Here is a 28,000-nt window from a genome sequence, read left to right as displayed (position 1 = left end):
ACTCCGTAAATTACGCCTCGATGACTCAGAACATACAATATTCTGTGACGTTTCCACCGAAGAGATTCGCCCATACTTACCTCACATCCTACGCCGCAGAATATTCGACACGGTGCACCGCCTATCGCATCCAGGAGTCCGAGCTATCCGAGATCTAATCGCACGCCGATTTGTTTGGCCAGGCCTAAATAAGAACGCCGCAGAGTGGGTCAAAACCTGCTTAGCATGCCAACGTGCAAAGATCCAGAGACATCACAAAAACCTGCCAGAACACATTCGAGTCCCGGACAACAGATTCCACCAAGTTCATCTCGACATCGTCGGTCCTCTGCCGCCGTCCCGCGGGTACCAGTACTGCCTAACTGCAATAGATAGATTTACCAGATGGCCAGAAGCCATTCCCATCAAGGACATCAGCGCAGATACAATCGCGGACGCATTCCATGCAACGTGGATCTCTCGTTTCGGCGCTCCCGCAACCGTAACCACGGACCACGGTTCTTAGTTTGAATCTAGATTGTTTCAGGCCCTCATTCAGCTCATAGGCGCACACAGGACCAGGACTACAGCCTACCATCCGTCCTCCAATGGGATGGTAGAACGGTTTCACCGCTCTCTTAAATCCCCCATCCGCTGCCATGCATCCACCGAGTGGGTAGACATCCTCCCCACGGTCCTGGGACTACGAGCCAGCGTCAAAGAGGACTTGAAGACCAGTGCAGCGGAATTGGTTTACGGAACCCCAATCCGTCTACCCGGAGAATTCTTCATAGACGAAGACCCACCAAAAGACCCTCAGATATTCATCGAAAAGTTACGCAAATTCATGCGTAAAATACGACCAACACCGCCAGCTCACCACATCAGGCCCAGGGTATTCAGTTATAAGGACCTCTTCAGCTGTTCCCATGTATTCGTCCGAGTGGACGCCGTCAAAAAGCCTCTCGACTGCCCCCACGAAGGCCCGTACGAGATCATCGAAAGGATATCCGATCGAGTTTTTAAGCTCAAAATCAAAGGAGAGGAGGTAACCATTTCCACGGAAAGACTGAAGCCGGCCTACCAAGAGTTAATACCCCCGGGAGACGCTACATGTACCAAGGACATACCCGCCACAGCACAGCAACCTACGAAGACCTATCCTCCAGCCAAAAAGGTCACATTCGCAACTTAGGCAAAGTTGCTAAGAGGGGAGTAATATGGCATCTCTCTAGTAACTTTATTATACCGCGCACATGCGCACTAGCCAAAGATGGTTCCTATCTAGATATTAAGTAATCTAAGCTCTTTCTCACATGCGCACTAGCCAAAGATAATTCCTATCTAGATTATTAAGTAAGCTAAGTTCTTCCTCACCGAACACACTCTTTTTGTCTGCCTTTAATACTGTGATACTGTCTGTTACCAAAGAAAAAATAAAGTATTTTTTATACATATAAAAAATATACTCATCACATACTCATCGATCCGAGACACCTCAGCAGTGGTTTCCAAATAGTTATCATATATCTACCTGCATCCGAGATATATATATATATATATATATATATATATATATATAAGTAGCGGGAAAGAGATTCCTGCTCATGCGTCTCGGATGCAGGTAGATATATAATAACTATTTGGAAACCACTGCTGAGGTGTCTCGGATCGATGAGTATGTGATGAGTATATTTTTTATATGTATAAAAAATACTTTATTTTTTCTTTGGTAACAGACAGTATCACAGTATTAAAGGCAGACAAAAAGAGTGTGTTCGATGAGGAAGAACTTAGCTTACTTAATAATCTAGATAGGAATTATCTTTGGCTAGTGCGCATGTGAGAAAAAGCTTAGATTACTTAATATCTAGATAGGAACCATCTTTGGCTAGTGCGCATGTGCGCGGTATAATAAAGTTACTAGAGAGATGCCATATTACTCCCCTCTTAGCAACTTTGCCTAAGTTGGAGGATGAGAAGGGAATATATATATATACACGTGCACGAGCGCTACATTCCTGTTTCTCCTACTGCCCTCTCTCGCCTACCACAGCTATCACTCTTCCTTCTTTACCCGTGCTCCCGTCTACTTTACCGATCCTTTACTCTTTTTTCCCTTGCTTCCCCCCCTTTTTTTTTATATTGAGGAAATTTGCTTTAACCAACAAACCGTACCAACTGGGCTCTGAGGGAGGGCGCAGAAGGCGTGTGGGGGATTCTCCACCTCTGAAGGAGGTGGCCTGACCCAAACCTAAAACCTCACTGAAACCCTTGCCTTGACGGGTATTGTCCACCGGGAACCGCTTTCGCATAACTTCCAGTGGACACCCTCGGCCATGACCCCTTTCGGGGCTCTTTCCCCTGGAAGAAGGTGGTGTTTCCTCCAGGTAACACCCTTCCCGTGCTCACTCTCCCTACCTGGGAGAGGGCAGCAAGAGGGAGCCGGGTTCCGAACCCCCTCTCTTCGTCCCAGGGACAACGTGCAATGAGATTGGAGCCCTCACTCCTCACTCGTGCCGTCCCCGACTCCCTTGCTTCCCCTGCCTATACTCTATTTTCCTTCGCTTTTCTTCTTCATTTCTCCACTTTGTGACCTTGCATCTTTTTCCATGCACTTTCTCCCCTTTTCCTCCTTTTTCTCTTTCTTCTTCTTTCTTTTACTTTTCCCTTTTCCTTCTCTCTTCCTCTCTTGGCCGTGCGTCTTCTCTTGCCAAACTGCCATGTGTCCAACTGTTCCACAGCCCTTCTCATCCTCCAATCCTTTTTTCCTTTCACTTTTTCTAACTCTTATAATTTCCCTTTCCCTCTTCTTTTTCTCCTCTTTTTTATATTTTTCTTTCTTTCTTTCGCCGTGTGTCTCCTTTGTACCAACTGTCACGTGTCGACTGTTCCATAGCTCTCTTTTCATTCCTTCCATCCATCCTCACTTCTATATAGTCTTCTATCTCCTCTTATTCTCCTTTTTCCTGTCTCCTCTCATTTTCCTTTCCTTCCTCACTTCCACCTGCAGCATTTTATTCACATTTCCTTTCTTTCATCTCCTCTATCACCTCCTAAATTCACCTTTTTCTCGGAGCACACTTCACAACGTCCTCTCGCACGCCGCCATCTTCTCAAGACTTCAATATAGAAAATATAAAGTTGCATATAATTTTCAAAATTTACGCCCGACATCAGCTTCACCCAAAGTGAACGTGCCCGGGAAAAATTTTTTTATATACTAACAATATAAAATTATATAACAATATAAAATTATAAATGATTGGAGAAATAAATATAAAATTATATAGAAATATATAAAATTATACGTATAATCACAAAATTATATGTGAAATATGTCCATGCATAATTAAATAGAAGTGCTTTTTATATATAATTATATAAATTTATACATATATATAAATAAGTATAATTATTAATTATAATTATAAGTATATACAATTATAAGTATAATTATTAATTATAAAAACATCGTTAGATAGAATCGCACAAGGTGTACTGGATTGTCTCAAAAAGATACATCCCAGCCATTCAATATTCTCGACGTCCACTGAAACTTTTTCCTATTGGAAAAACAATATCGATGATAATCATTGAGACGAGGCATAAGGTATCCAGATCATGGATACATTCCAGGAATATATATTTGGTAAATTAAACTTTCGATCATGCAAATGGAACAAATCAAATTTGGAACACATGTACATAGATAATGTAAGTCCGTATGAATTATAATATATTATAATTACTAGCCACATATATGTATATGTTTATTATATTTAATATAACTTCCCATTCTTATAACGATATAAAACTGCAAAGTCACCAGACGATAATTAAAAAATGGTAATGATTTAATCGACTAACTCTGGCAAAAAAGAATTTTTATTGAATTTCACAACTTTTCGGCCGTGGGTTTCTCATTAGTATATTAATTATTAATTTCTTTATTGTGGTACTTAGGCACAGGTTTTACGACATAAATATGGTCAAGAAAGAATTGTAATAATAATATATCACAGCGTAGCTAGAAGACTTGGTCTACGTTGCGATATTCTTTTGGATATCAACGATCTCTGCATATACTGGAAACCTAAACAATAAGTATAGATATAGGTATAGATGTACAGAGTGAATCATAAGTCACGTCGCATCTCTGAGAACTGAGTTCGTCAAGTCATAACAAGTCGAAATTAAAGAATAATAAAATTATGTTTAAGCCTTCTTTAAAGAGTTGCTTTAATAGACAGCCCAATGCTGTAGCGAGTGAGAAATTCTCTTTTAAATCATGCTAATTTGTTCATGCAATTTAATGGCGATTTATTTGAATTCTTTAGGTAATCTTAATCTTGTCTATTTATTAATTAATTTATGTTATCATTTTCAACTTAAATAGAAATAAATTTTACTTAAAATAAATTTTTCGATTATTTTTTGATTGCATCTCTGTAAAGAAGGTTCAAACGTAATTTTTAAATTCTTTATTTTTGACTTATTTTTACTTAACGTATTTATTCCCCAGAGATGCGACGTAACTTATGATACGTTCTGTATACTAGGAATTATCTAAATTTTTCGGTAATCTTATTGTTTTTATTATACATATATATATATACACACATATAATTTTATATTACAAAAATTTTATTATGATAATAATCCCAGCAAACACACAGTATATAAATGTTATATACTTAAGCATGTTACATGTAACGCATATGTTAGTTGTAATTTCCCACTCATAGATGTAACATTTTTAATATTACATATATTACATTGTAGTTATATTGTCATTATATCCCAAGATAGCATTGACTTATCAATACATCAATGTGCTATTTGATATATAATTACAATATAACGACAATGTAATATGTGTTATATTAAAATGTTACATCTATGAGTGGGAAATTACAACTAACATGGATGTTACATGTAACGTACACGTTATATTACCTGTTATATTCCGTTTTATTATAGCAATGTAACAATTATATATCGGTGTTTGCTGGGTTTCTTCGCCACGTTTATATTTCAAGACCTATAACAGAAATTACGATAAAGAAATTAATTAGAGCGAAAGTATTTTACAATATATAACAAACATGCCATTTATATATGCGGTCATGCTCATGGTAAAAAAGAGGCCGTAATTTACCCAAAGAGAACAGAAAAGTCAAAATAATGTCAATTTGACGTCATATTGACTAGTAACGTCAAATTTTTTTTATTAAATTTCTTTTTTTTGTATTAATTTTTATTTTTTTGTAAATTTTTTTACATTTTGTATTAATTTTCAATTTTTAATCCGTGAATAAATTGTATGTATAACACTGTCTCACTTGTCAAAAGATTATGATTTGGAAGTAGCACTTCTGGCTTTGTATTGATTTAACTGCTTCGATCTTCATAAACAAAAAGTGTTGGAAAAGAAGCAACAGGCACAAGATAATTGAGAATTAAAAACTTAAATTCATATAGAGAAATAAATGATATATCAGCAATAATGGATTCAAATTATAAGAGGCAATTATTTTTTTATAGAAAAACGCGACACAATGTATAATAAAAAAATGTTGATGAGATCAAAAACATTTAAAATATAAAAAATATTGAAATTATATTAAACGCACAAAAATACGTGCAGAACTTCTTTCTATATAGAAATATATCCAAAATGGTTTTTTTTTACGTACATGTATATTATACATATGATACGTATTATTTTTTCTGAATATTTTTGATATTATTTTTTATATCTTAGAATTTTTTTATATGCTACTTAAATCTTGTAATTTTAGAGACAGAAAAAATTCCAATTTTATGTTATTTTTAAAAAATAATAATATATACAAAAATCTTAAGCATTCTTGTAATTTTGGTGCGTTTACATCATTATATAGATTTATTAACTAATAAAAAAAATGTGATGTGTATATATATAAATATTGAAGAAATATTCTCAGTGCAAAATGTACCGGTTATTATACATTATATTATATTTGCGTATTTAATATTATTATTTAACAAATATAAAAATTGTATATATGAAATATCGTCTGCTTTAAACATAATATTTCTATATATTATACTATACACAGAATGTATATGTATACATACTATATATTCTGCTTATTATATAAAAGTTTACGGCGTTAAAGGTCGAGTCATATAAGAAATATAATTTATTGGTACATATTGAAATAAAAATTACAGAGATAGTTGGTATAAATATAAAATAATAATTCCTGCTTTCTGTTTTACGCATACAATGTAACATATATTTTTATACATTGGAGGAAATGTATGCTTGTAAAATAAGATACTTAATATTAAATAGATAACCTATTTATAGCAATTCTAAGCTAAATTTCTCCTAAAATTATCTCGAGATTATATATAAAGATTATTTCAATATACATAATGCACACTCGCATTCAAGAGAAATTTCACAATTTTCTACCACTGCTGACATGATAAATAATTTGATACGATTAATCAGAATTTCAATCAATTTCTCAGACATGTTACAGGCGTATATAAACGATAAAACGCATTTTTCAATATATTTCAAGCATTTTCAGATAATCTTTTATCCAGTAACACATGTTCTCTTATACAATAATTATAACGTAATAATAATTCACATGTGTACATAATTGCGTATTTAATTAATATATTTTCTATTGAGTAACTGATTTTAAGAATTTATCCCTTATACAGGATGTCTCATTTTAATCTATCATCCCTTGTAACTTTGCAGGGAGCGGTCGTAGAGAAAAATCTTTCAGACAAAAGTTGTAGAATTCAGAGATAATTGTAGAATTAAAATTTCTATTTCTCATTACATATTCTTGTGCTTATCTCAACAGCTTTCCAAAACACTATAAAAATATTTTAATTTAAAATTTTTATATTGACCTTCAATTTTGACCCCTAGGTCAAGCTCAAGATCACCATTAGATGACTCCCTCTAAACTCTACAACTTTTGTCTGATACATTTTTCTCTATGACCGCTCCTTGCAAAGTTACGAGGAACGATAAATAAAATGGAACACCCTGTATATCAGATATATATATTTCGACGTTCATATTAAAATTGTAACGTCAGAGATGAGAAAACACACGCTAAAAATTCTAAAATGCCATTTTTAAATAAAAATTCGATGAAACACTGCTTCAGATGGTTTTAGCACACTTTAAAAAATTTTCGCCTCTGACGTCACAATCTAACATGATCGAGGACCCAGGAGCCTTGAATTTAACGCAAGTTATCAACGTCTCCGATCCAACGATAAAACAGACGTCAAAATTGTCATTCTTGTCGCTCGACATACGTATGTTTACGTGATATGACGTAACTAATAAAGATAATCAACTATATAATTATATGCACAAGTTGCCGACGACTCCGTTAGCTCTCATCGTACAGGGGCGTACCGTCCCCGCTGAGGGACATACTTCGTGGACTAGAATTTGTGTGCGGAGTACCTCGGGGAGACTTGTACGAGGGAGTCCGCGTAGAAGAAGGTCTGCTCCTACCAGAGGGCGTCATCCTGCCGGCTGATTCTTCGTAGCCACGCGGGGTCTTCCTAGATTCCTCGTATTTGGGCGTTGATCCGCTGAAAGCACAGTCAATCATTAACGAATAAGGAACTTGTCAATTCGGCGAAACTCTCCACACCTCGAATATAAAAAAAAAAAAAAAAAAAAGGTGTTAAAAATATACCATTTTTGACCCAACGTGGAACCTAAATCAATCATTGGAAACTGTTTTTAGAATCTCTAAAAGCAGAAAATTTGTCCACCGGGTCCAAGGAAAGTTGTGACAATCAAGATTTATTATTGATTATTGGAAGTCAGATTTTCAAGCTTTATATATATTTTCGATATATCTTCAAAATAAAATCAATTGTACACTTATATATATATTAAAAAGTAAATAGTATAAGCAGAGAATTTAATGTTTTGACTTACATAATTTATATTACACATAGGGTGTGCCAAAAGTCTGGAAATAGTTGAATGATTGAAAAGTAAAATTGTCAAAAAGTGAATATTTTATGTGTGAAATATTTGATATTGTTATTTTACATAATCTTGCGGAAGCTGTGAAATATCTCGTAAAATATTCACTTCTTGACCATTTCACCCTTATAACTTGTTATGCAGAATATTGCGAGGAATCGATTAATATGAAAAAAGTATAGTACTGCCATTTAAAAAATTCAAAATTCTTTGTTCTGACTTTGGTATCATCTATGGTCAAACTGACAAAACTAGTAAATTGATATTTTTAAGCGCTATAACTTTTTGTTGAAGCATTTATTTCTAAAATGCGTAATTAAATTGTTTCCAGACTTTTGACACATCCTGTATGTGTAATGTAAATTATGTTAATCAAACATTGAATTCTTTATATATGCTACTTATTTACCAACATACATATAAGTACACAATTTATTTTATTTTGAATATAATATCAAGGCTATAAAGCTTAAAAATCAAATTATATGACTGTTCCAATAATCGATAATAAATCTTAATTTTCCCCGGACCTGGTGAACAAATAATTGTTTTCTGCTTTTAGAAAATTCCAAAAACAGTTTTCAATGGTTGATTTTGGTTCCGCTTTTGAGCTTATATTTAACATCCTTCTTTTCAATTGAATGTATAAGTTTGCATTAATATTACACATTTCATTTAACATTTTAGAGAATAGATAGATAAATGGTTTCCAAAGCGTCTCGCGCCCGAGAGTTTCCGAATTACAGGACGAAGAGGGAGAAGTTGTGCGCTTACGAGACTCGGGGATTGCCTTTTAGACGCGCCCAGGCTTCGGCTGCCTTCTTCCAATCCATAGGATCGCCAGAGGGGGTCGACATGGGTGGCGTAGGTCTGTGCGACTGGGCGGATCTGTGATGACCAGGCGTCATTGAGGGCGGCGGCGGATGCACGAAGGGTCCCTGATGATGACTCGGTGTCTGTTGACCGTATCTGGGTGTCGGCTGGCCGTGATGGGGCGTGTGATGGGGCGTCTGGTATGGGGTCATGAACGGGGTCTGACCGGACGGTGTGTAAGGTGTGTTCGGATACGTGTGCACCCCGCCGTAACCGGCAGCACTGGCCGTTCCCGGGGTGTGCGGTGGATAGTGATGCGGCGTCTGATTCGCTACCTGCGATAGCGAGTGCAACATGTGGTGCGGAAGATTCTGCGCGACTCGCTGGATCGCCTCTTGATTCATTCCTGCAACAATCGAAATTTTGGAAATTTATTTTCGACACCGCTGACGAGAAATATCCCTAATAACACATCATATACGAAAGACTCAGAGGATATCTAAAAGATATCCAGAGAACATTCGAACATCCTCAAGATGTTCTCTGAACGTCTTCAGGAGATGCGTGCTGTTAGGGATGGAATATTATTTTCATTTAATTCTTTATTGGCTTTATAGAATAAAAATTTTTTTCTAGAATTGAAGTATTTATAATAACAAATCTAGGCTACTATATGTGTATTTAAAAAGAAACCAAAAAAGTTAAATAATTATAGTTTTTTATCGTTTAAAAAACAACTAATTGTTTAGCTTACTTGTTTTTTTATATATACATACGTAATAGCCCAGATTTGTTATTACGAATACTTTAATTCCAGTAAAAGATTTTTCATTCTGCATAGCGAATAAATAATTAAATAAAAATAATACTTTTCGATAAAATAGACTTAGTCAGCATCCCCTTAATCTTTTTGGCCATACAGATTGAAAATCCTTTTCCACAATTAAAATATTAATAATAACGAACTGTGAACTCTATAATTTTATAAAAAAAAATTAATTAAAAAAAAGTTAAATTACATTAGAATCCCCTTAAACACCTGATCAAGTGGGATTCTCGGCAATTATAATTTGTGGTAATAACGTAGGCTTACCGCTGACTGCTCCCGGCGTAGTATTGTAAGGTGTTCTAGAAGTCATTGCGCCGCGAGGTGTACTAGGAGTGGATTGTCCGGGCACCGGATCTCTGAAGTGTTCCTTAAACCAGCGCAACAGGTCGCTCACCTTAGGGAACATTTGTCCCCGGAATTTGAAGCCCTCGGACGTCACTGTGACGTATTCATGGCGACAACGAGTGCGTGGCAAATATGAAAGCAGAAACTTTCCAGGATAGGTCTGCGAAAAGAAACGAAAAAATTATTTGGTCTTGAAGATCTCTTTCAACATTTCACATGCAAATACTAAGAATTCGTTGCGCGCTTTATTTACCCTAGCTGCAGAGACTATGTAAGGAATTCCACCGGGGTTCTCCTTCTTTTGATCCTTCAGTATCTCCTCCGCTTTGTCTTTGATTCCCTCCACGGCTGGCTTGTAGTACTTGAAGTCCAGCATTTCGGACGCGTAAGCAGCCATGGGATTAACATGTCGGGCGATGATCTCGTCCAGATCCTCGAACTCTTCGTTGCCGATCCAGAGGCTCTGCCCCAACGAGAAAGCGTTCTCCTTGCCCTCCTCCCGTACATCGATGTGCTGCAGAATATCGTCGGTGACCTTCCACGTGACCGTCAGGTGATCGGCGCCTTTGCTGCTCGGTCTGACTATTGCCTCGCCCTGCTTCATCGTCTGCATCAGTTTCACGGTTTCAGCGAAGCTGATGTTATGGAAAGACGGATGGACAATCACTCGCTTCACGTAAATCTGCCGCTGTTTCGCCTTCTTCGCGTCCTCCTCCACCTTCATGTCCTTCTGTTCGGCCTCGGTGTCGTAAAATGGATCTCGTTGCGGCCTGTAAATTATTATTTGTATAATTTCCTATACAGGGTGTCTTGTTTTAATCGATCATCTCCAAAATATTTCTTTTATTGTATAACAAATGTACTTTTTTCTGAAAAGCGTTTTTCAAGGTCATATAAAAGTCATTTCAAGATCAATTGTTTTTTTTTAATGGAACCACAAAGTCAATTATGTATTTTAAAGAAAACCACTATATTTTTATATTTCAATTATTTTGAAGGCAACAGAGAAGATTTATGTAAAAACCACTCGACTATACTATATTTACTAGCGTAATTCGCTTACCTCCACTCATGATTTTTGTCCGTGAGGTCACTACTTTTGCTGGTGCATTCGACACTGAATCGATCTACTTCGATTTTAATAATACGGCAATGAATGGTCTGACCGATACAAACTCTCTCGCAAGGATTGGCGACGTGTCGGTCGGACAGATTCTTGATATGAATATAGCCGGATATACCGTTGTCAAGTCGCAGTCTCACGCCGACGGCCTTGCCCGGACAGGCGCCGGCGTCGAAGTGATTCCACACCTCCGACAATTCGGGAAAGTCGTTCTTCAAACAGAACGGACATTGCCACAGGCAGGTCTCCTCGTTGCGCACCGGATTCGCCTGATCGAGCTGCTCGCCTTGAGGCTTTCGGTGGCTGATGCCGACGACCTTGACCAGAACCAGCTTGCCGACGTAGAAAGTTTCGGGTGTCTCCTTCGTCAGGATGTCGAACAGCTTCTCAGCGTTCGGCGACTGATACGGTACGCGTAGGTCCTTGTAGCGGCTGTTCAGCTCGGCCCTGATGTCGTACAAAGTGACGCACTTGTTACCGAAACCCTGTCGCTCGAGCTCCTCCGCAAACGCGTCGAGATCCAGGTCCTTCAGACGCTCCGGCGACTCTAGGATCTCCTCTAGAGCGCCCGCGGGATTCGCGTCCTCGTCGTCGTACTCCAGTGCATCGACCGCCATCTTCCTAGCCCACTCATAGGTCTCGGGATGGACCCGCGAGCCGTCAAGCACCTCGACATAGGCCTCGGTGCTGTCGCCCAGACTGTTGGTGTCGATCTTGATAAAGCCGGCGCAATTGATAAACACCTTCGGGCCCATATGACACGCGGTGACCAGCTGGGTCCTATTCTCCAGTCTCTGATTCGTCTGCTTCAGCATCTTGATCAGCGCCTGGCCCTTCCGCGGGCCGAGGCCGCAAACGAATTGCACAAGGTTGCCGCAGTAAGCCTGCTGAACCGCCTTGTTCACGTCCACACCGACTTCGTTCACGCGATTCACAAACTCGAGGTACAGATTCTCCAGCAGCTCCTCCTTGGGCAGTTGATCCTGCAGACTATGATACCTGAGGCAGAGAATCTCCTCGTCCGCGGTGCATAATTGCGAGAATTCTACCAGAGGATCCTGCATCCTCCGCGCCAGCGAGATCGCCTGGCGCAGCAGTTCCGGATAGTCCCGAAATTCGGATTTGCCCTTGTTACTGTTGGAATAGATCTTCGCGAGCTCGTTGTCGCAGATCTCCACTTGGATACTTGGAAACTGCTCCTCTCCCATCAGCGTGGTTATGCAATCCTTGATGTCGTCCGCGATCATAGTCGCCTCCCGAGACTCACCGGCTATCGTTATAACATGCGGCTTCTTCGTGGCTATGAAATTTCTCAGCGCCAACAAATCCGCCTCCTTCATCAGCTTTCTCGTCCTCGCGATAGCTGTTCTTGCGCTTCATCAGATGCGCCAGACGCAGATAATCCGTGCACTCGCCGTCGGCTGCGATCAGGCAGCTAAAGGCCGCCTGGGAGTAATCGGGCACGTAAGCCAGGCCCATGACCCGGAGGCCCTTACTGGTGTCCCACTCTTCATCTTCCTCCTCGGGGAACTCGCAGCTGTACGGTGCGACTTTAATCCAGTTGTACATCTTGCGGCAGCAGGCGCGCATCACGCATTCCTTAGCCTCGGCTATCAGGTTCGCTCGCAGTTCCTTCTTCAGGTGGGGTATCACCATGCGATTGAGCGCGAGCTCGACGCTACCGACGCGCAGGGCGTTCCAATCCTGCACGAGTTTGCTGAACTCGTCCTTGCAGTAGAGCTGTTTCATCTCATCCACGTAATTGCCGCTGGTGTTGCCCTCGATCGCGTCGCTCAGGGTGATCGTGATGAGTTTATCCTCCTCAGCGATCGCCAGATTCAAGAACTGCACGCCGACGAGATCGCGCACCGGCTTGTCCTTCATGTACTTCATCGTGTAGATGGGATGATTCTCGTCGATCTCTTTGATACCCTTCTTCGTCGGCTTCACGGAGATCTTGGCGCGTTCCATGTACATCTCGCGCACGCATTTGCGCACCAGGGGCTCGCGCGCCAGCTGAATCGCCACCATCAGCTGGGCAGCCTTCAGCACCTCGTCCGCGGTCTTGAATCGCGAGCCGCAGTACTCGCTCGCGATGCTCGTCGGCTCGGTCGGCTCCTGATCCATCTCGTGACGCTGATAATTGTCGCGTAGATTCTCGGCGTACTGCTCGGGCGTGAGACCGAACTTCTTGGCGAGACCGTCGAGGCCGGCCTTCCGACAGATGGAGTACGGGCCGCTCCTCACCGCCTGCTTCAGCGTCTCGTCGACCTCCTCCTCTTCCTGGATCTCGTCCTCCTCTGGCGGATCTTCCCCGTTCTCCTCCGCCTCGGCGATCTGCTGCTTGCGTCGCTGGATCCTCTCCTCGCGCCGGGCCTCCTTCTCCTTCTGTCGCACGGCTTCCTGCATCGCCGGGATTTCATGGGAATAGTACAACATGAAGTGGTGGTAGACGTCGTTGAGCTCCTCGCTGGTCTGTACATTCTTCAGCCGCTCGATGTCGTCGTCCTCGATCGGTCGCACGTTGTCCGGCAGCGGCGCGTCCTTATTCTTCATAATCTCGTCATGCTGATAGTTGCGCATCTTCTCGAACAGCTTGAGCACGTTCTCCTTCCGCTGACGCAGCTGACACCATTTAGCATCGAATTTGTATACCTTCCACAGATCGTTGATGTTCAGCTCGGGCAGCACGTACTCCTTCCTGTAGAAGGATATGAAGGGGACCTCGAAATATTGATTGCGCATAAAATCCAGGGCTTTCTTTATCTTGCCGACGGTCTGCGGACCCTTTCGCGCCCTTTCCTTGGCTTCGGCGTTCAAGTGAGCGTCTTGAATGGAGATCGTCGGCTTGCAAAATGCTTGTTTGTACAGCCACTCGGCCTCGAGGTCGAGCTCGTTGGAGCCCTCTGGAACCGACGTCACTGGTACGGATCGCAGTTGCATTCTTTCCGGTATATCCGTGTTCCGTATCTGCAATGTAAGAGGACACCTTGAACACTCTAGGACTATTTAATCACTATTATTGACTATTATTGACTATTAAATTACAAGCATATGTCATTAGACGTCAAAATGACGTCAGTTTGCTACTTGGGAAATATCTGCTTTATAATATTAAATATCTGATGTATAATCAAATAATCAGAAAAAAATCCTATTGTCAACTATTATACAGTTGGACAAAACAACATTAATCGGAACGAGAGTAGTAGTTTCTTAGGTTTTTGAATGTTGAATACGAAACTGGTTTCTAAATTATTTTATCACAATTTTCAGAAATTTTTAATTAAAGTTGCAAAAACGGGTATTTTTTACATACTTTGTAATATTATATAGTTACAATGTGACGTGCTAGAGAAGTGTTATTGCAATCAAAATAAAGTATATTGTTAGGACTTTCAATCCTCAAAAAGAATTTTTGATGTTGGTTAACCAATAAGATATCAATGATTAAATGTATTGCGGAAGTTAGCTGTGATTTTTAGGTCATTTTGACGATTTAACATATAAACTTCAATTATATTAATTTAATTTTAAAGATTTTTTAAAATCACTGAATACAAATCCAGTGTCAAAATTGTCAAATTCAAAATGATGAACTCAATATAGCAGATTTATATGAAAAAAGCATTTTTTTATTTTGACATCCCCCATATTGAGTACCATTTTGAAGTTGACAATTTTGACAATGAATTCGTATTCAATGACTTAAAAAATCCTTGGAAATTATTTAGTAAATCGTCAATGACCTAATTGTAAATCATATCTAACTTCTGCAACACAGCTTATATTTAATAACTATGGATATCTCATTACTCTTCATAACTGATACCAAAAATTCCTTTTCAGGGTTAAAAGTCCTAACAACATACTTTATTTTGATCGTAATAAAACTTCTCCAGCATGTCACATATGGTAATTATAGCATGATAAAGTTCGTAAAAATAGTCCTCTTTTACAATTTTACTTAAAAATTTCTCACAAAATTGTGACGTGATGAAGCAATTTGGAAACCAGATTCGTATTCAGCATCCAAGAAACTATAAGAAACATTTTTTCTTGAACAATGTTATCACTATGTCGTACCTCGTTATCCATATCGGTGAAGTGACCACGTTTCAATTCGCTGGGTTCGTAAATCTCAAAAATACTCTTTCTCGTTGTCTTCTTCTTTAGCTGCTTCTTAGGCCGTCGCGGTCGTTCGGTGTCGACATCCTCGTCCAAGTATTCATCCTCCTCTTCTTCCTCCTCTTCCTCCTCGTAATCCTCTTCGCCGTATTTACCGAATTCATCGTAATCGAAGTCAACGCCAAAAATATCTTGCGCTTCTTGCAATGCTCTAAAAATATATGATAAAATATATAATATATACTTATAAATATACTTATAAATATATAATTTATAAATACGTAATATATATAAATATAAGATATTTAATAAACATATATATATATATATATATATATATATATAATATACAAATATATAATATATACATGCATAAATATACATATGTATATTTTTTCTACTTAAGTTTTGCAGAGACAATAAATTTATATCTTATGCTGCAATCGACAAATAATTATATCATTATAAAGATTGTTTAGCATTATAAAGCGTACGCGTCGGAAAATATTGGCTTCTTCTTCTTCCTTTTCTCAGCAATAGGTCTGCCATCGTCATCCACAATAAAATCATCTGCGTCAGTGTATTCCCCTTCATCACTGCCTTCTTCAAAGGTCTCTGCCTCTGGTCTGTGACTACGTTCGCTTCGTCTTTCGTCCTCCTAAGAATGATAAAAAAAGAGATATACACTCACATAACATACATAAATAAATGCAAATAATATATTGTGCAAACAATACATACCGTGATAATGTCCCTTTCCTAATAGAAAGTATGCGTGTGTTTGATAAATGCAAACATAATATATAAAATTTATGAGTGTACTTATGTTCATAAGTGTTTTGTGTAAAAAATACTACTTTAATAACATGTATTTATGTTCCAGTGTTTTGTAAAAAATTAAATGGTTATTGACTAATTTTTTCTCTCATAATTTATTTACACTTTATTCAAATTCTTGATTTTCATCAATGTTATAAATCTGAGATTATTGAAGTATGAAAAGACCATGCAAGCCATACAGTATAAATAAAATTAGTCAAATTACATGTAAATCTGCTATCAGAAGTGAAAAGTAGAGAATTAACAGAATAAGTGATAAATATAGATCTGATTCATGTGTATAACTTTGTAAAACTTACATCTCCGGAAGCTTCAAACAACTCATTTGCAATAGCATCCCTTTCATCATCCACTTCCTTTTCTTGCTCCTCCTCTGATTCCTCGTCCTGAATTCTTCGAAGACGTTTAAAACGTTTCTGTGCAAGACAAGATTTTTTATATAAATGTTCTCTTTTAAGAATAATCTAATCTATTAAACATACCCTCTCAAGTCTAACACCTAAATTTTCTTCGATCAAATCATAATCTTCATCTTCCAAGCGATCATCAAAATCCTCATCGTCACTTTGTTTACGCTTCTTGTGACGATCCGAGCCATCACTATCTTCACCTTCGCTTTCCTCTATGGGATTGTCATCGATCAAATCTTTCAATTCTTCACGTAACTGATCCTCATCATCTACAACATATATCAATATGTTAATACTGCATATCAATTTACAGCTACATTATAATTTATAAATATAAACTTTGATAAATAAATATATTAAACAAATAAAATGAATAAAATAAAATGTATAATGTATATTATAAGCCACAAATTAAATAAATAGACATAGTGCGCTAAGCATTTCATATATTACAGCAGAGATTACAAAGACATTAAATAAATATTAATAGGAATGCAAGTAAATTGAAAAAAAAAAAAAAGAAAATAAGAAAAAAGGTAAGAAAATGATTGCAAGGCAGAAAATTCATAAAACATAATTGCAAAATAAAACAATCATTCTTATGGTAGACTAATATTTTAATATTATTAATTTAATAATAAAATAAAATTCACACCTTCCTCTTCGTCGTCGCTCTCTTCCATCGCCTTCAGCTTCTTCAGCTTCTTTCTCTCATTCTGATCCAGTTCTTCCTCCCCCTAAAACCACGTTTTATATCGTAGCGAATTAATATCATCGTTTTGCAAATCAGATAAAAATTCTCGTGCATGATAAAAAATCGAGGAAAAATAGAGACTCATTCATTATTGTATTCACCTCGCTCACGTCCGCCTCGGAATCCAAATACTGTGCCATGCCAAATCCGAAGATATAACAAGTATATCAAGTAATATGGACCCTGGTCACCTTCGATTATCGGTGAGAAAATTCAGCGGTGGTGAGAATTGAACGAAAAAAACTCAAGCTATTATTCGATATATTATTTAACTCTTTATTCCAACAAACTCCTTCGTAGAATCAGGTAGAAGAATGTAGAAAAGTACGGATATGGAAACGCATCACCTACCTGAAACTAAACGATTGAACACAGATGGACATCGATCGCCTGTTTTCTTAAATCCATAGACGATAGGAAATAAATAGATGGAGGGATATGTCACACAATGGTTGAAATCACTAGATATCTAGGGACTTTAGTGATGAAGACGTCACGTCATTTTTTGAAATAATTTTTTTTTAATTAATACGTGTCGCTTTTATTCTTGCATTTTATGTATTATTGAATTAAATAATTACTTATCTGTTATCTAAATAAAATTATATAGATAATCGTCTAGATAAAGTTTTGGTGTCATCTTAATAATAAAAAATTATATTTATTAAATTATCTAAAATAATGTTCAGATAACATATTTGTTTTAGAATCATATATAGCACATATAAATACTTAAATATTTATTTTATTAAGTAGCAGAACTTAAGCAGTCAACAATAAAAATTTACACATATAAATATATATATATATATATATATATATATATATATAATATTATATTATTTTTATTATTATATATATATTATTATCTTTATTATTTTTATTATTATTTTTATTATTTTTATAAAATATTGTATAATCTATATAATTTACTATTTGTTTAGACCAATAAATTTTAAAAATAATTTGTATTTTCTTAAAAATATATAATTTAATAATCCAGATAGCCACAGTAATTATTATGACATCATTTTAATGATGCATTTTGACATCAAAATGATGTCATAATAATTACTGTGTCTATCTGGGAATATATATTTATATATATAAACAAAATAATTAAGCGGGGAGCACTCTCTTTTACATAAGCGCATAAGCATATGCATAATAAATTTGATTGGTTGAATTTCTTATGCATACGTTTATAGATCAATCAAGATTCTTAGGGCACACTAGACCAGGCCTAAAGCTCGTTCTACAATACGTCGTATGTCGCAGTCGGATGTCGGAACGTAAGCGATTGTCCAATGAGAAAATTTCTTTTTCGAAAACAAAATTTCCTCATTGGACAATCGCTTACGTTCCGACATCCGACTGCAACATACGACTTATTATAGACCAGGCCTTAGGCCTAGTCTACAATACGAGGTATTGTAGAATCTAAGTACTTGAGAGTCTCTAGTTCCGACATACGACTTATTATAGACCAGGCCTTAGGCCTAATATTATACAATGTTCTAATATTATAAGTTCTACTATTATCTCATCCCATATATCACAAGAAAAATTTAGAACATTGTATTAAAATATTATTGGATAACGGTTATACCCTATTCATTTAATTTTTAAGGAAATCAATAGGAGAATAAAAGTAGTAAACAATTTTTATTTTAACAATAAAAGAATAAAAGATATTGCAGAGGAAAATAACAAGAAGTTTTTTGTCATCACCTATATTAATAACATTTCTAAAACAGTAGCATCGACAATTAAAAAATCAGATTTTAGAGTGGGTTACTGTTGTCTTAATAATCTTAATAAATTTATTAGAGTTCACAAGGACAAAAACGTGTATGATAATAATAATGTCGTCTATAAAATTAATTGTAAAGACTGTGAAGTTTCTTGGGCAAATCAAAAGAAAATTACGTTCTAGATTAAAGGAACATATAAATAACAAAATTTGATTCTTCCAAGCATTCGGTGGTCTCTGATCATATTGTAAATGAAAAACATGCTTTTGATTGGGATAACGTTAAAATACTTGATATTGAATCGAACTACCATAAAAGACTTATCTCGGAGATGATACACATAAAGGAACAAAAGCATGGTATAAATAATAATACAGACACCGAATTGCTTAACAACGCTTATTTTGACATTCTAAAAGAAATAGAAAATTTTTAGATTTATTAAAATGTTTATGTTTTGCGACTTGACACCTATTTATTCAACTTTTTAACTGACTTGACATCAGTCAAGTACTAACAATAAGTTCAACAACAATTAGAGGCATTGTCATCTCAATTTATTCGGAACAATTGTAAGTAACAAGTAATTAATTTTTAATTTTTACATATACATAAGTGGATTTCTATTTTATAATATAACTTTTTAAATTCAGTTTATTATAACAAATATTAAATAACTTGGAGGAGATGGACACGCTCATTGCCAAACTGATGATAGCCTTTCGCCGACTAACAATGAGTGATTGGTTTGGACGAATGTTTAAGTGCCACTCCGAGGTTTTAATAATTAAAAAAAAATTTATTGATTAGCCGGATATATTATTTTTATTTCGATTTTTGCTTCTAATTGGGACTTTTTGCGTTGAACTATATGTAATTATTTCATTTTATTGTTAATGTATTTTGCCTTTTAATTTTGACATAAATATCTAATTTATTTTGACTATTGTATTGCGACTTTTTATTAGAATATTTTTTATTATTTTTTATTATATTTCTTTATTTATTGCGCACTGAGGAAGACTATATAAATATAGTTCGAAACGTTTGTAATTAAGAATATTAGAGTTTACATTGAAATTAGTTTTAGAATTAAAATTTTGCAAGTTTAAAAAAAATTTTATTGCTTGTTTCACATGGCCTTGTAATATTAAGTAAGTTATCATTGTGTTTGTTTATATACGAGCTTGAACATTGGTATAGATTAGTTGATTTTGTATTATTTTTCTGTAGCTCACTTAAAAAAGACCGAAATCAATGGTCAAAACATCGCGATCTACTTTTATGTAACCATAGCCAGTTTTATCGTATATTAATAAAAATAAATAATTTTTATCATCACTTGGCGATTCAAACTTTTTTATTAAATTATTTTCTAAATATGTTTAAAATGTTATTAATAAATATTAAAAAAATATTTTAACTGATGTTTTATAAATGTTTTAAAAATATTATTTAATAACATATTGCTCTCAAAATATTAATAAAATATTTTAAAAACGTTAATTTCAATATTATCGAAACCTCTAAATCGATGTCAAAGTTTGTTCATAATGATGTTGCATACAATTAATGTTAAAAACACACTTGACTACATACTTGACATCAATATAATGACGTTATAGCAAAGATTTTTTGCTTACTGGGTATGTGCTTGTAATATCTCTATAATGTTACATTGCAATTTGCAAGATTACAACATTGATGCAATGTAATTGGAATGTTCTGTGCTGTATGGGTTAATAAAGAAAAAAGGAAAAAAAAAGAAAATGCATTTACGCTTATAAGTCCAAGAATTACTTCGGAAATCGAGAATAAGTGTAGGATTTAAATGTTCAGTTTACTTACTACTTATTGTGTGCGATGAAAAATCGGTAAACAAAATTGGAAACCAATATGGTCGTTCTTATTTAGCTGGTCTAATCATAGATTTAAACATTCTTAAATTTTAAATAGTTAATTATTATTTTTGTTTTGTATTTTTAATTTTATTCAATATTATTTTACTCATAAATAACTTTTTGAGTTTCAATGTTTAATTATCATTCCTTTCATTTATATAACTAAAACATTTTTTATTTTTCTATTACTTGTACGTTTGAATATTATAACATCAAAATAATATAGAAAGTTTATTACAATAAATTTATTATTGTATATATTTGCTTTAAAAAACAACAATAGTGTTATATTTGTTGTATTAGCATAATTTTAGTATCTTATTCTGTAGTTGAAAATAGTCCAGTTTATCTTATTTTAGTTGCCTGTAGGATCATTACATTCAAATAATTCCTGCAATCTGCAACTAGTAAAATGCAACAATTAAGATGTTGCGAAAAAATTGCATTGTCAAATACGGGCTATATTCACATATCGAAGTCGAATGACAAAATTATTACGTCGAAATATTTAATACCTTTAATTTATTTGTCGATTTTACAAACCTTACGAAAAAATACAAGAAAACGAAAAAATTACTGGTATAATAACAATAATATATTATTGAAGAACTATTATTTTATATCAGTAACTTTTTCGTATTCTTGTGGCTTACTTTCGAACGGGTAAGAAGGATCGTAGAGAGTCTGAAAAATAAATCATTATTTTACTTCAGTGTAGAAATTAAGAAAAGTGCACAGGCCTTAAAATTGTTGATTAATTGCCATCCATTTAACGTTATTATGTTAAGGACATGCATGTAATGGACGAAACGTTGGTGTGTATTATGTGAAAGAACCTTCGAATTTCAAAGAAGAAAGCTCTTTTAAAAGAAAACAATATTCTAAACATATTGAATAGAAGAAATATTTTAGTAGGTTTGTCAAATAAATCAAAAATATAAATATTAAAAGAAAAATCTAAATTATTTTCACTTTATTGTAGAATTTTAGGAAAGTGAACACACTTTAATAGTGGATTTATTGTCATCTTCTTAACGCTATCTCATTAAGTCAAGAACAAACATGTGCGTACCTGAGAGATTCTTTGAGTTTGTAAGAATTTTTATTTCCGAAAAAAATACATTTTTTAATGTAGTTCTATCGCTACAATATCAATCAAAAGTTTTGCCTCCAATCAATGCGAAATTCACTGTTTATACAATGCTACCGGAGCGATACTTTTTAGTCTGTAGAGTCTGAATCTCCTCACATAGAAACAGCTCATGCATGAATACACTACTATCGCATTTACAAAACGACGTGCTAATCCCCTATAAACGCATGATATTATTTAATATTTAAACAATATTCTAGGCGTATTTTTAGAATATTTAATATTCTAAGAATACGCTTAGAATATTAAATAATATCATGTGCTTATAGGGTCGTGGCAACATTGCAGTTCTGTCTCTTGGTTGCTCGACAGATTGTCTGACAGATACTTTGTTTGAAGGAATTTTAATAATGTCAAATCAATTACGTTTTAAAGGCCGGCTTGGGGGTAAAAATCGGCTAGTTTTTAACATACTCCTTTCTGCATTTTACCCCAATTATCTCTTATGGGGGTGAAAAGGGGAAATTAGTTTTTAAGAATTTCTCAATATTTCTGAAGCCTCATGAAATATAGATTTCGTAATTGCTTACAAAGGTTATCCATATAAATACCAAAAAATCTAAATCAGTATTCGGAATTAGTTGCCCTTTTCGAGCCAATATCAGAAACGTTTTCGGTCGACGGCCGATCACTCACCATACAGCACAGATTATTGCAATTGTATTGCAGCAACGTTGCAATGTTGCAAGTTGCAATGCAACATTATAAAGACATTGCAGAGATATAGGTGCACAAAATTCCAGCACACTTGTAGCAACATGACATTAATATTTCGGAAATATTGCATGTAATCCAAATTCTATAATTTATATATTGTAATATATATAAATTAACTACAACGTATTTTCATTAATGATTTATTTACATTTATATACCTGTATATGCAACATTAGTTTATGGTTGCAATAACAATGCATTATTGCAAATTCATAACATTGCAATATTGTTGTAATATTTTGTTGCAATCTTCCAAAAAGCGGACATTTTAACATTGCTGCAATTCAACAGCAATGATGTAGCAACATTTTGCAGTGAATTTGCAATATTGCAATATTGCGGTGAAAGATTGTTGTAATGTTTTTGCAATCTATCGGTGCTGTATGGGTACTAATATTAATTAATAGTAATATTTAATTTGTTTGTTTTAATTTGTTGAATATAATCATTAATTATAATTTTTTAAAAAATAATAAATATTATATTAAGAATAGACATTTATACTATTATAAAATTATATATAATATTATATTAGTATAATTATAACACCTAATAACTATTCCGTCTTAACGATCCTCTCCCGATTCGCGATATTGATAGAACAATAATTAACGAGCTAAGCTACACACTTCGCCCAAACTGATATCACTGTAGCCGAGAATCATCTTTATCACATGATCTGACAAGCACATTATCATAGCCATTGCGAAAACAAATTAATAAAACACAGGAAAATATATTATAAATTAAAGTAATTGCTATACAAACTTATTTTCGCAAATTATAATTAATTTCCAACTTTGAAAGCACATTAATCTATAGCAATACTATTCTTATATCTTTTGATTGCAGAGAGCACAAGTGCGTATATTTTAAATGTACAAATTACCAACCCAGATAGCCACAGTAATTATTATGACATCAAAATGCATCATTTTGATGCCAAATATATGATGCATTTTGACATCAAAATGATGTCATAATAATTACTGCGGCTATCTGGGAAATGTTTTTCACCCTATATCCAACAAATTTATATCCTTTTTAAACTATACATTCTTTGAAATCCCTAATTGATAATACCTCAAGGTCTTGGGGTTTTTCCAATTATAAATTTCTGCTTGATGTTTTATGCAGACAAATAAAAAAAAAAGAACACCTTTTTCATTTGACATGCCTTTGAGAAGGAAAGAAATAGAGCTTCTGCACTTAGAACGCGGAAAGGCTTTGCTCATGAAACTGAATTCAAAATGTTCTCCCAAAAGGATTTGCATCGAAGAATTGTACAAGAATATAAAGATATTTCTGCAGATACCTTCCAAATTTTCGTTTAAGCTTTGAGAATCATTTTTTCTTATTATGCTAAGCAGTTTTAGTCCGGAGAACATTTTGTTGCATTTGCTATCATAAATAACACTGTATAATAAATAAATTATACATCAAATTATATATTTCTATATCTAAACATTTTCTTTATATTTAAAATTCTCAAATATGATTTTTCAAAAAATTAATCAATATATAAAAAAAGAACAGTTGAAAAAATAATCAAAAGATATTTAAAATAATATGTCACTCAAATTTTATTGTTATTTAAGATATTTGAAGGAGTTACTACATCATAATAAGAATACAATTTAATATATGTATATGTAATATAATTTTAATTTTGATCTGGCTGCTTTGGCAGTTTAGCAATGTCATGCGAATAAAGTCTTGCCATCATTTGATTAGGTACATAATGTGTACCTTCGAATTTACAGAAATAGCGACCTATTTCATTATTATCAATCCATTTTGGTATTGTTAAAGTTATGCGATCTGAAATTAAAAATTATGACAACAGTAATAAACAATATATATAATAAATAAAATAATAACTATAGCTGTAACTTTTATTAAATAATGATTTTTTTCTTTAATTCTCGATAACTTAATAAGACAAGAATCAAAATTTAAATTTTTAAAAAGGTTTTAAAATTTTACAGGGATCACTTAAAGCTTTAAAGCGAAAGTCGAACACGTTTTTTCGATGTTTTTTGTGCATGCAGCACAAAGTGATAAGAAATTTTTCTATTTCGTTAAATTCATAGTTTTCTGCAAATAAAAAATTGAATCAGAATTTATCAGAATTGAAGAAAGTGAAAAACAGCTATGATTGGACATGTTTAAAAGTAGACATTTCAAGCTCTAAAATCTCTTTTTTTTTAATTTGAATTCTCATCATTTAAAATAATATATTAGCTGTTTGAGATTTGCCTAATTTTTAAACATTTTTTGATTCCTTAATTATTTTGAGGAATGTGTATATAAGCAAAAAAAATATACAAGCTTTCATTTTTTAATTTGTAATCAGAGCTCTGTCACATCTATTTTTTGCTCATATTCAATTTTTCTTTCAGCTGTGGTCCACTAGTGAAAGTTTATATATATTACCACGAATACCTGATTCACCTTTTCAAGTTTTTCCAAATTATCGTAGAAACACGGTAAGACGTAAAATATGTTAGCACCATACATGCTATATTAAAATAAAATATTAATATACATATAATCTCTATAAGGTTTCTCTTTGATTGCACGTACAATATCATATATGTATTATAATTTATCTATAATTTATTAACTATCTGTAATTTAAAAATCTATCCAGTATAATCTATTTAGAAATTATTTGACAAGAAAAATTAATCAAAATCTGATATTAAACTTTCCAGTCCAACTTTTATATTAAAACAACAGGGCAGTTTAATACAAGACCAGAAGACGTAAATTTTATAGTTGGTATGATATGATTGTAAAATGTCAAGTAACAAATTCTGCCGGAGTGATAGTCGGATGGCATCGAAACGGAGATAAACATATGTGGTTTATTGATAGTTTTTGGAAGTATAATATACTCGCACAAATATATTTTAGACTGTAATTTTTATTATACTAGAGAACAAACACATTACATAATTCTTACGGAAAGGGACGAAATGTGTTACACTGGCGAAGGTATGAATATCATTTGATTCATTTATTTTTGACGAGCTGTCATTGTACACGCAATTATAAAATAATATTTTATTTTAGCTTATTTTTATATTTTTCTTTTAATTTTAATTACTTTATTTATTATTGTTTAAAATTTTCCTATTTTAAACAATTTTTTGATCTCCTTATTTTGAGGAGTGATAAAACATAAAACATAAAACGTACTTGATTTACGTCAAATTTACAAGTATATAAATTAATGATAAAATTAATAAAAATCATATATTAGTAATTGCTAACCTGTGCAGCTTTTATTGTACCGAATTTTACAGAATCTTTATAACGTTGCCTGATCAGCCGTATTTGGTTCACAACGCATTTCGGAAATGGTTTATTAGAAATAATGTTCAAACATCTTGCATCTTCTAAACTCTTTATAGCACTGTGAACATATAAAATTATATGCGTATATGTATATAATAAGATAAAAAACTGTCGAAAAAATTATGCAAGTATTTCAAAATTTAATTATTACACCTACTATATTTTAATTTTTAAAATAATTGATATATCTATTAAAAATTATTTATTATACGTACTATTTTGATTTCCAAAATATATTAACTTGGCGATCTCGTTTTCCAATAGTAGTTGTTATTAAATCGCAACGTAGATCAAGTCTCTCTCCTGGCCACGCTGTGATATATTATTAATAAAATTATTTCTTGGCCATATTTAGTACGTAAAACCTGTACCAAATTACAATACAGAAATTAATTAGTGCAATAATATTTTTAATACATAATAAATATATAACCACACTCACAGCATAAAATAAACCATAATTATAACATATTATAATCTACATACAATAACTTACTTATGCACATATATTCCACATTTCTGTCTTGCAATCTGCATGGTCGGAAGTTTAATTCGCTAAACATATATTCTTCGAGTGTATCCATAATCTGCGTTCCTTTCACTTTTTTCCAATGATTTTCGTAGATATTATTATTTTTCAATATTTCTAGAGCGATATTATCTAGCAATGTTTTTACAGACGAATAAAATATATCCATTTCGGGTTGAATGGCTTATGCCATAATAGTAGCCACCCGTTCCAAAAGGTCGTCAGAGTAGCTAAAGATGTTCAATTTTTTTATCATTGAATATTTCTCATTGAATGTTGCTTCATATAATTAAGGAGTTTTAGATTACAATATCTTTCAGTTAAATCGCAGCCAGTTTTTCTGAAAAATTTACATATTATCTATGCAATAAATACATTAGTCTATGAAGTTAATATTATTATAATATATATATTAAGAATCTTACTGTGGAGATGGTTTTAGGAAATTTTCAATCTCACCAATGAAGAAATTATATTTTACAATATTTTTGGGCTTATATCTTATCAATGTTATTTTTTAAATGTTGTTGTCTTTCCAAATGAAATACATCCTCAAATAATATTAAATTATCGATTGATTCATTATCTTGATAATGTTTATCAATTATTTGAGACACATAATCCCGTAATTCTTTCCAATAATTTATGCCTGTGTCTATGAAGTCTAAGTCTTTTTTATCTGCTTTTGCGTTCTCTTCAGAGTGCTTCTTGTTTTTTTTTGTCATACTGTCTGTTATGATCTTTCTTCATAGAAATTCATCTAAAAATGAAATAGAAAATATTTCAATATATCATTGAAAATCATATTAAACAATATTATTGCGTAAGAAATTTTAGAGCAATAATTTTTTTTAAATTTATTATATTCAAAAATATTAAAGTATAAATATTTTCGTTTTAATATAGAAAATATAAAATATAAATCTTTAATTTTAAATTGTAATTAAATTTAAACTAATAAATATACAATACAAAGGAAAAAACTAATATTAACATTATAGATTTATTATTATGTAATTATTATGTAACATATATAGGCTTCCGGTTCCGGTGAGAGTGTGAGTGACAGGTGTGTGAAAGCGTGGCAGGTATTTGTGAGGAAAGAGTGAGAAAAGGGGTGAGGAGAATAGGAGATAGGAGGTGAGAGGGCGTAGGAAAAAGAGGAGGATAGATTGAAAGGATATGATATTATAAGGATTGTAAGGAGTTAGAAAATAGAAAGCAGGAAAAGGTGAGACACGTAGACACGTGGAAGAAAGAGAGTAGGTGTAGAGAGCAGGTGCAGATAGAAAGATAGGGAATTCAATAGGGAATTCACTAGGGAATTCAC

The 28,000-nt window shown here is 33.9% G+C and overlaps 2 protein-coding genes and 1 long non-coding RNA gene across 3 annotated transcripts; 1 reads left to right on the top strand and 2 right to left on the bottom strand.

Moving 5' to 3' along the window:
- The first annotated feature begins 592 nt into the window (after positions 1 to 592).
- Positions 593 to 1,174, top strand: LOC114930794 (uncharacterized). Its single transcript, XM_029302632.2, has one exon. The coding sequence runs from the start codon at positions 593 to 595 to the stop codon at positions 1,172 to 1,174; it is 582 nt and encodes a 193-aa protein (XP_029158465.2).
- Positions 1,175 to 6,149: 4,975 nt separating this feature from the next.
- LOC114930777 (transcription elongation factor Spt6) lies at positions 6,150 to 17,622 on the bottom strand. Its single transcript, XM_029302613.2, is given in 13 exon segments — positions 6,150 to 7,605; positions 8,786 to 9,230; positions 9,918 to 10,158; positions 10,252 to 10,768; positions 11,062 to 12,467; positions 12,469 to 14,091; positions 15,208 to 15,460; positions 15,744 to 15,907; positions 15,991 to 16,008; positions 16,389 to 16,505; positions 16,572 to 16,768; positions 17,155 to 17,236; positions 17,355 to 17,622. Coding segments are annotated over 13 exon segments (5,310 nt in total). The 5' UTR covers positions 17,394 to 17,622; the 3' UTR covers positions 6,150 to 7,397.
- Positions 17,623 to 26,066: 8,444 nt separating this feature from the next.
- Positions 26,067 to 26,958, bottom strand: LOC146720268 (uncharacterized). Its single transcript, XR_014926153.1, has 3 exons — positions 26,638 to 26,958; positions 26,357 to 26,506; positions 26,067 to 26,199 (listed from the first exon to the last, which is right to left on the bottom strand). It is a non-coding gene; the product is annotated as an uncharacterized LOC146720268 (long non-coding RNA).
- Between the last annotated feature and the right edge of the window lie 1,042 nt (positions 26,959 to 28,000).

This window comes from Nylanderia fulva, unplaced genomic scaffold (assembly GCF_048542155.1).
Source record: "Nylanderia fulva isolate GAGA-0341 unplaced genomic scaffold, ASM4854215v1 Scaffold73, whole genome shotgun sequence".
Taxonomy (NCBI): domain Eukaryota; kingdom Metazoa; phylum Arthropoda; class Insecta; order Hymenoptera; family Formicidae; genus Nylanderia; species Nylanderia fulva.
The sequence above is the reverse complement of the archived record's forward strand: the minus strand, read 5'-3'. Positions and strand labels throughout refer to the sequence as shown.

Excerpts from the sequence above, each read along its gene's own strand:
- LOC114930794 (XM_029302632.2), top strand. The coding sequence starts at position 593 with ATGGTAGAACGGTTTCACCGCTCTCTTAAATCCCCCATCCGCTGCCAT.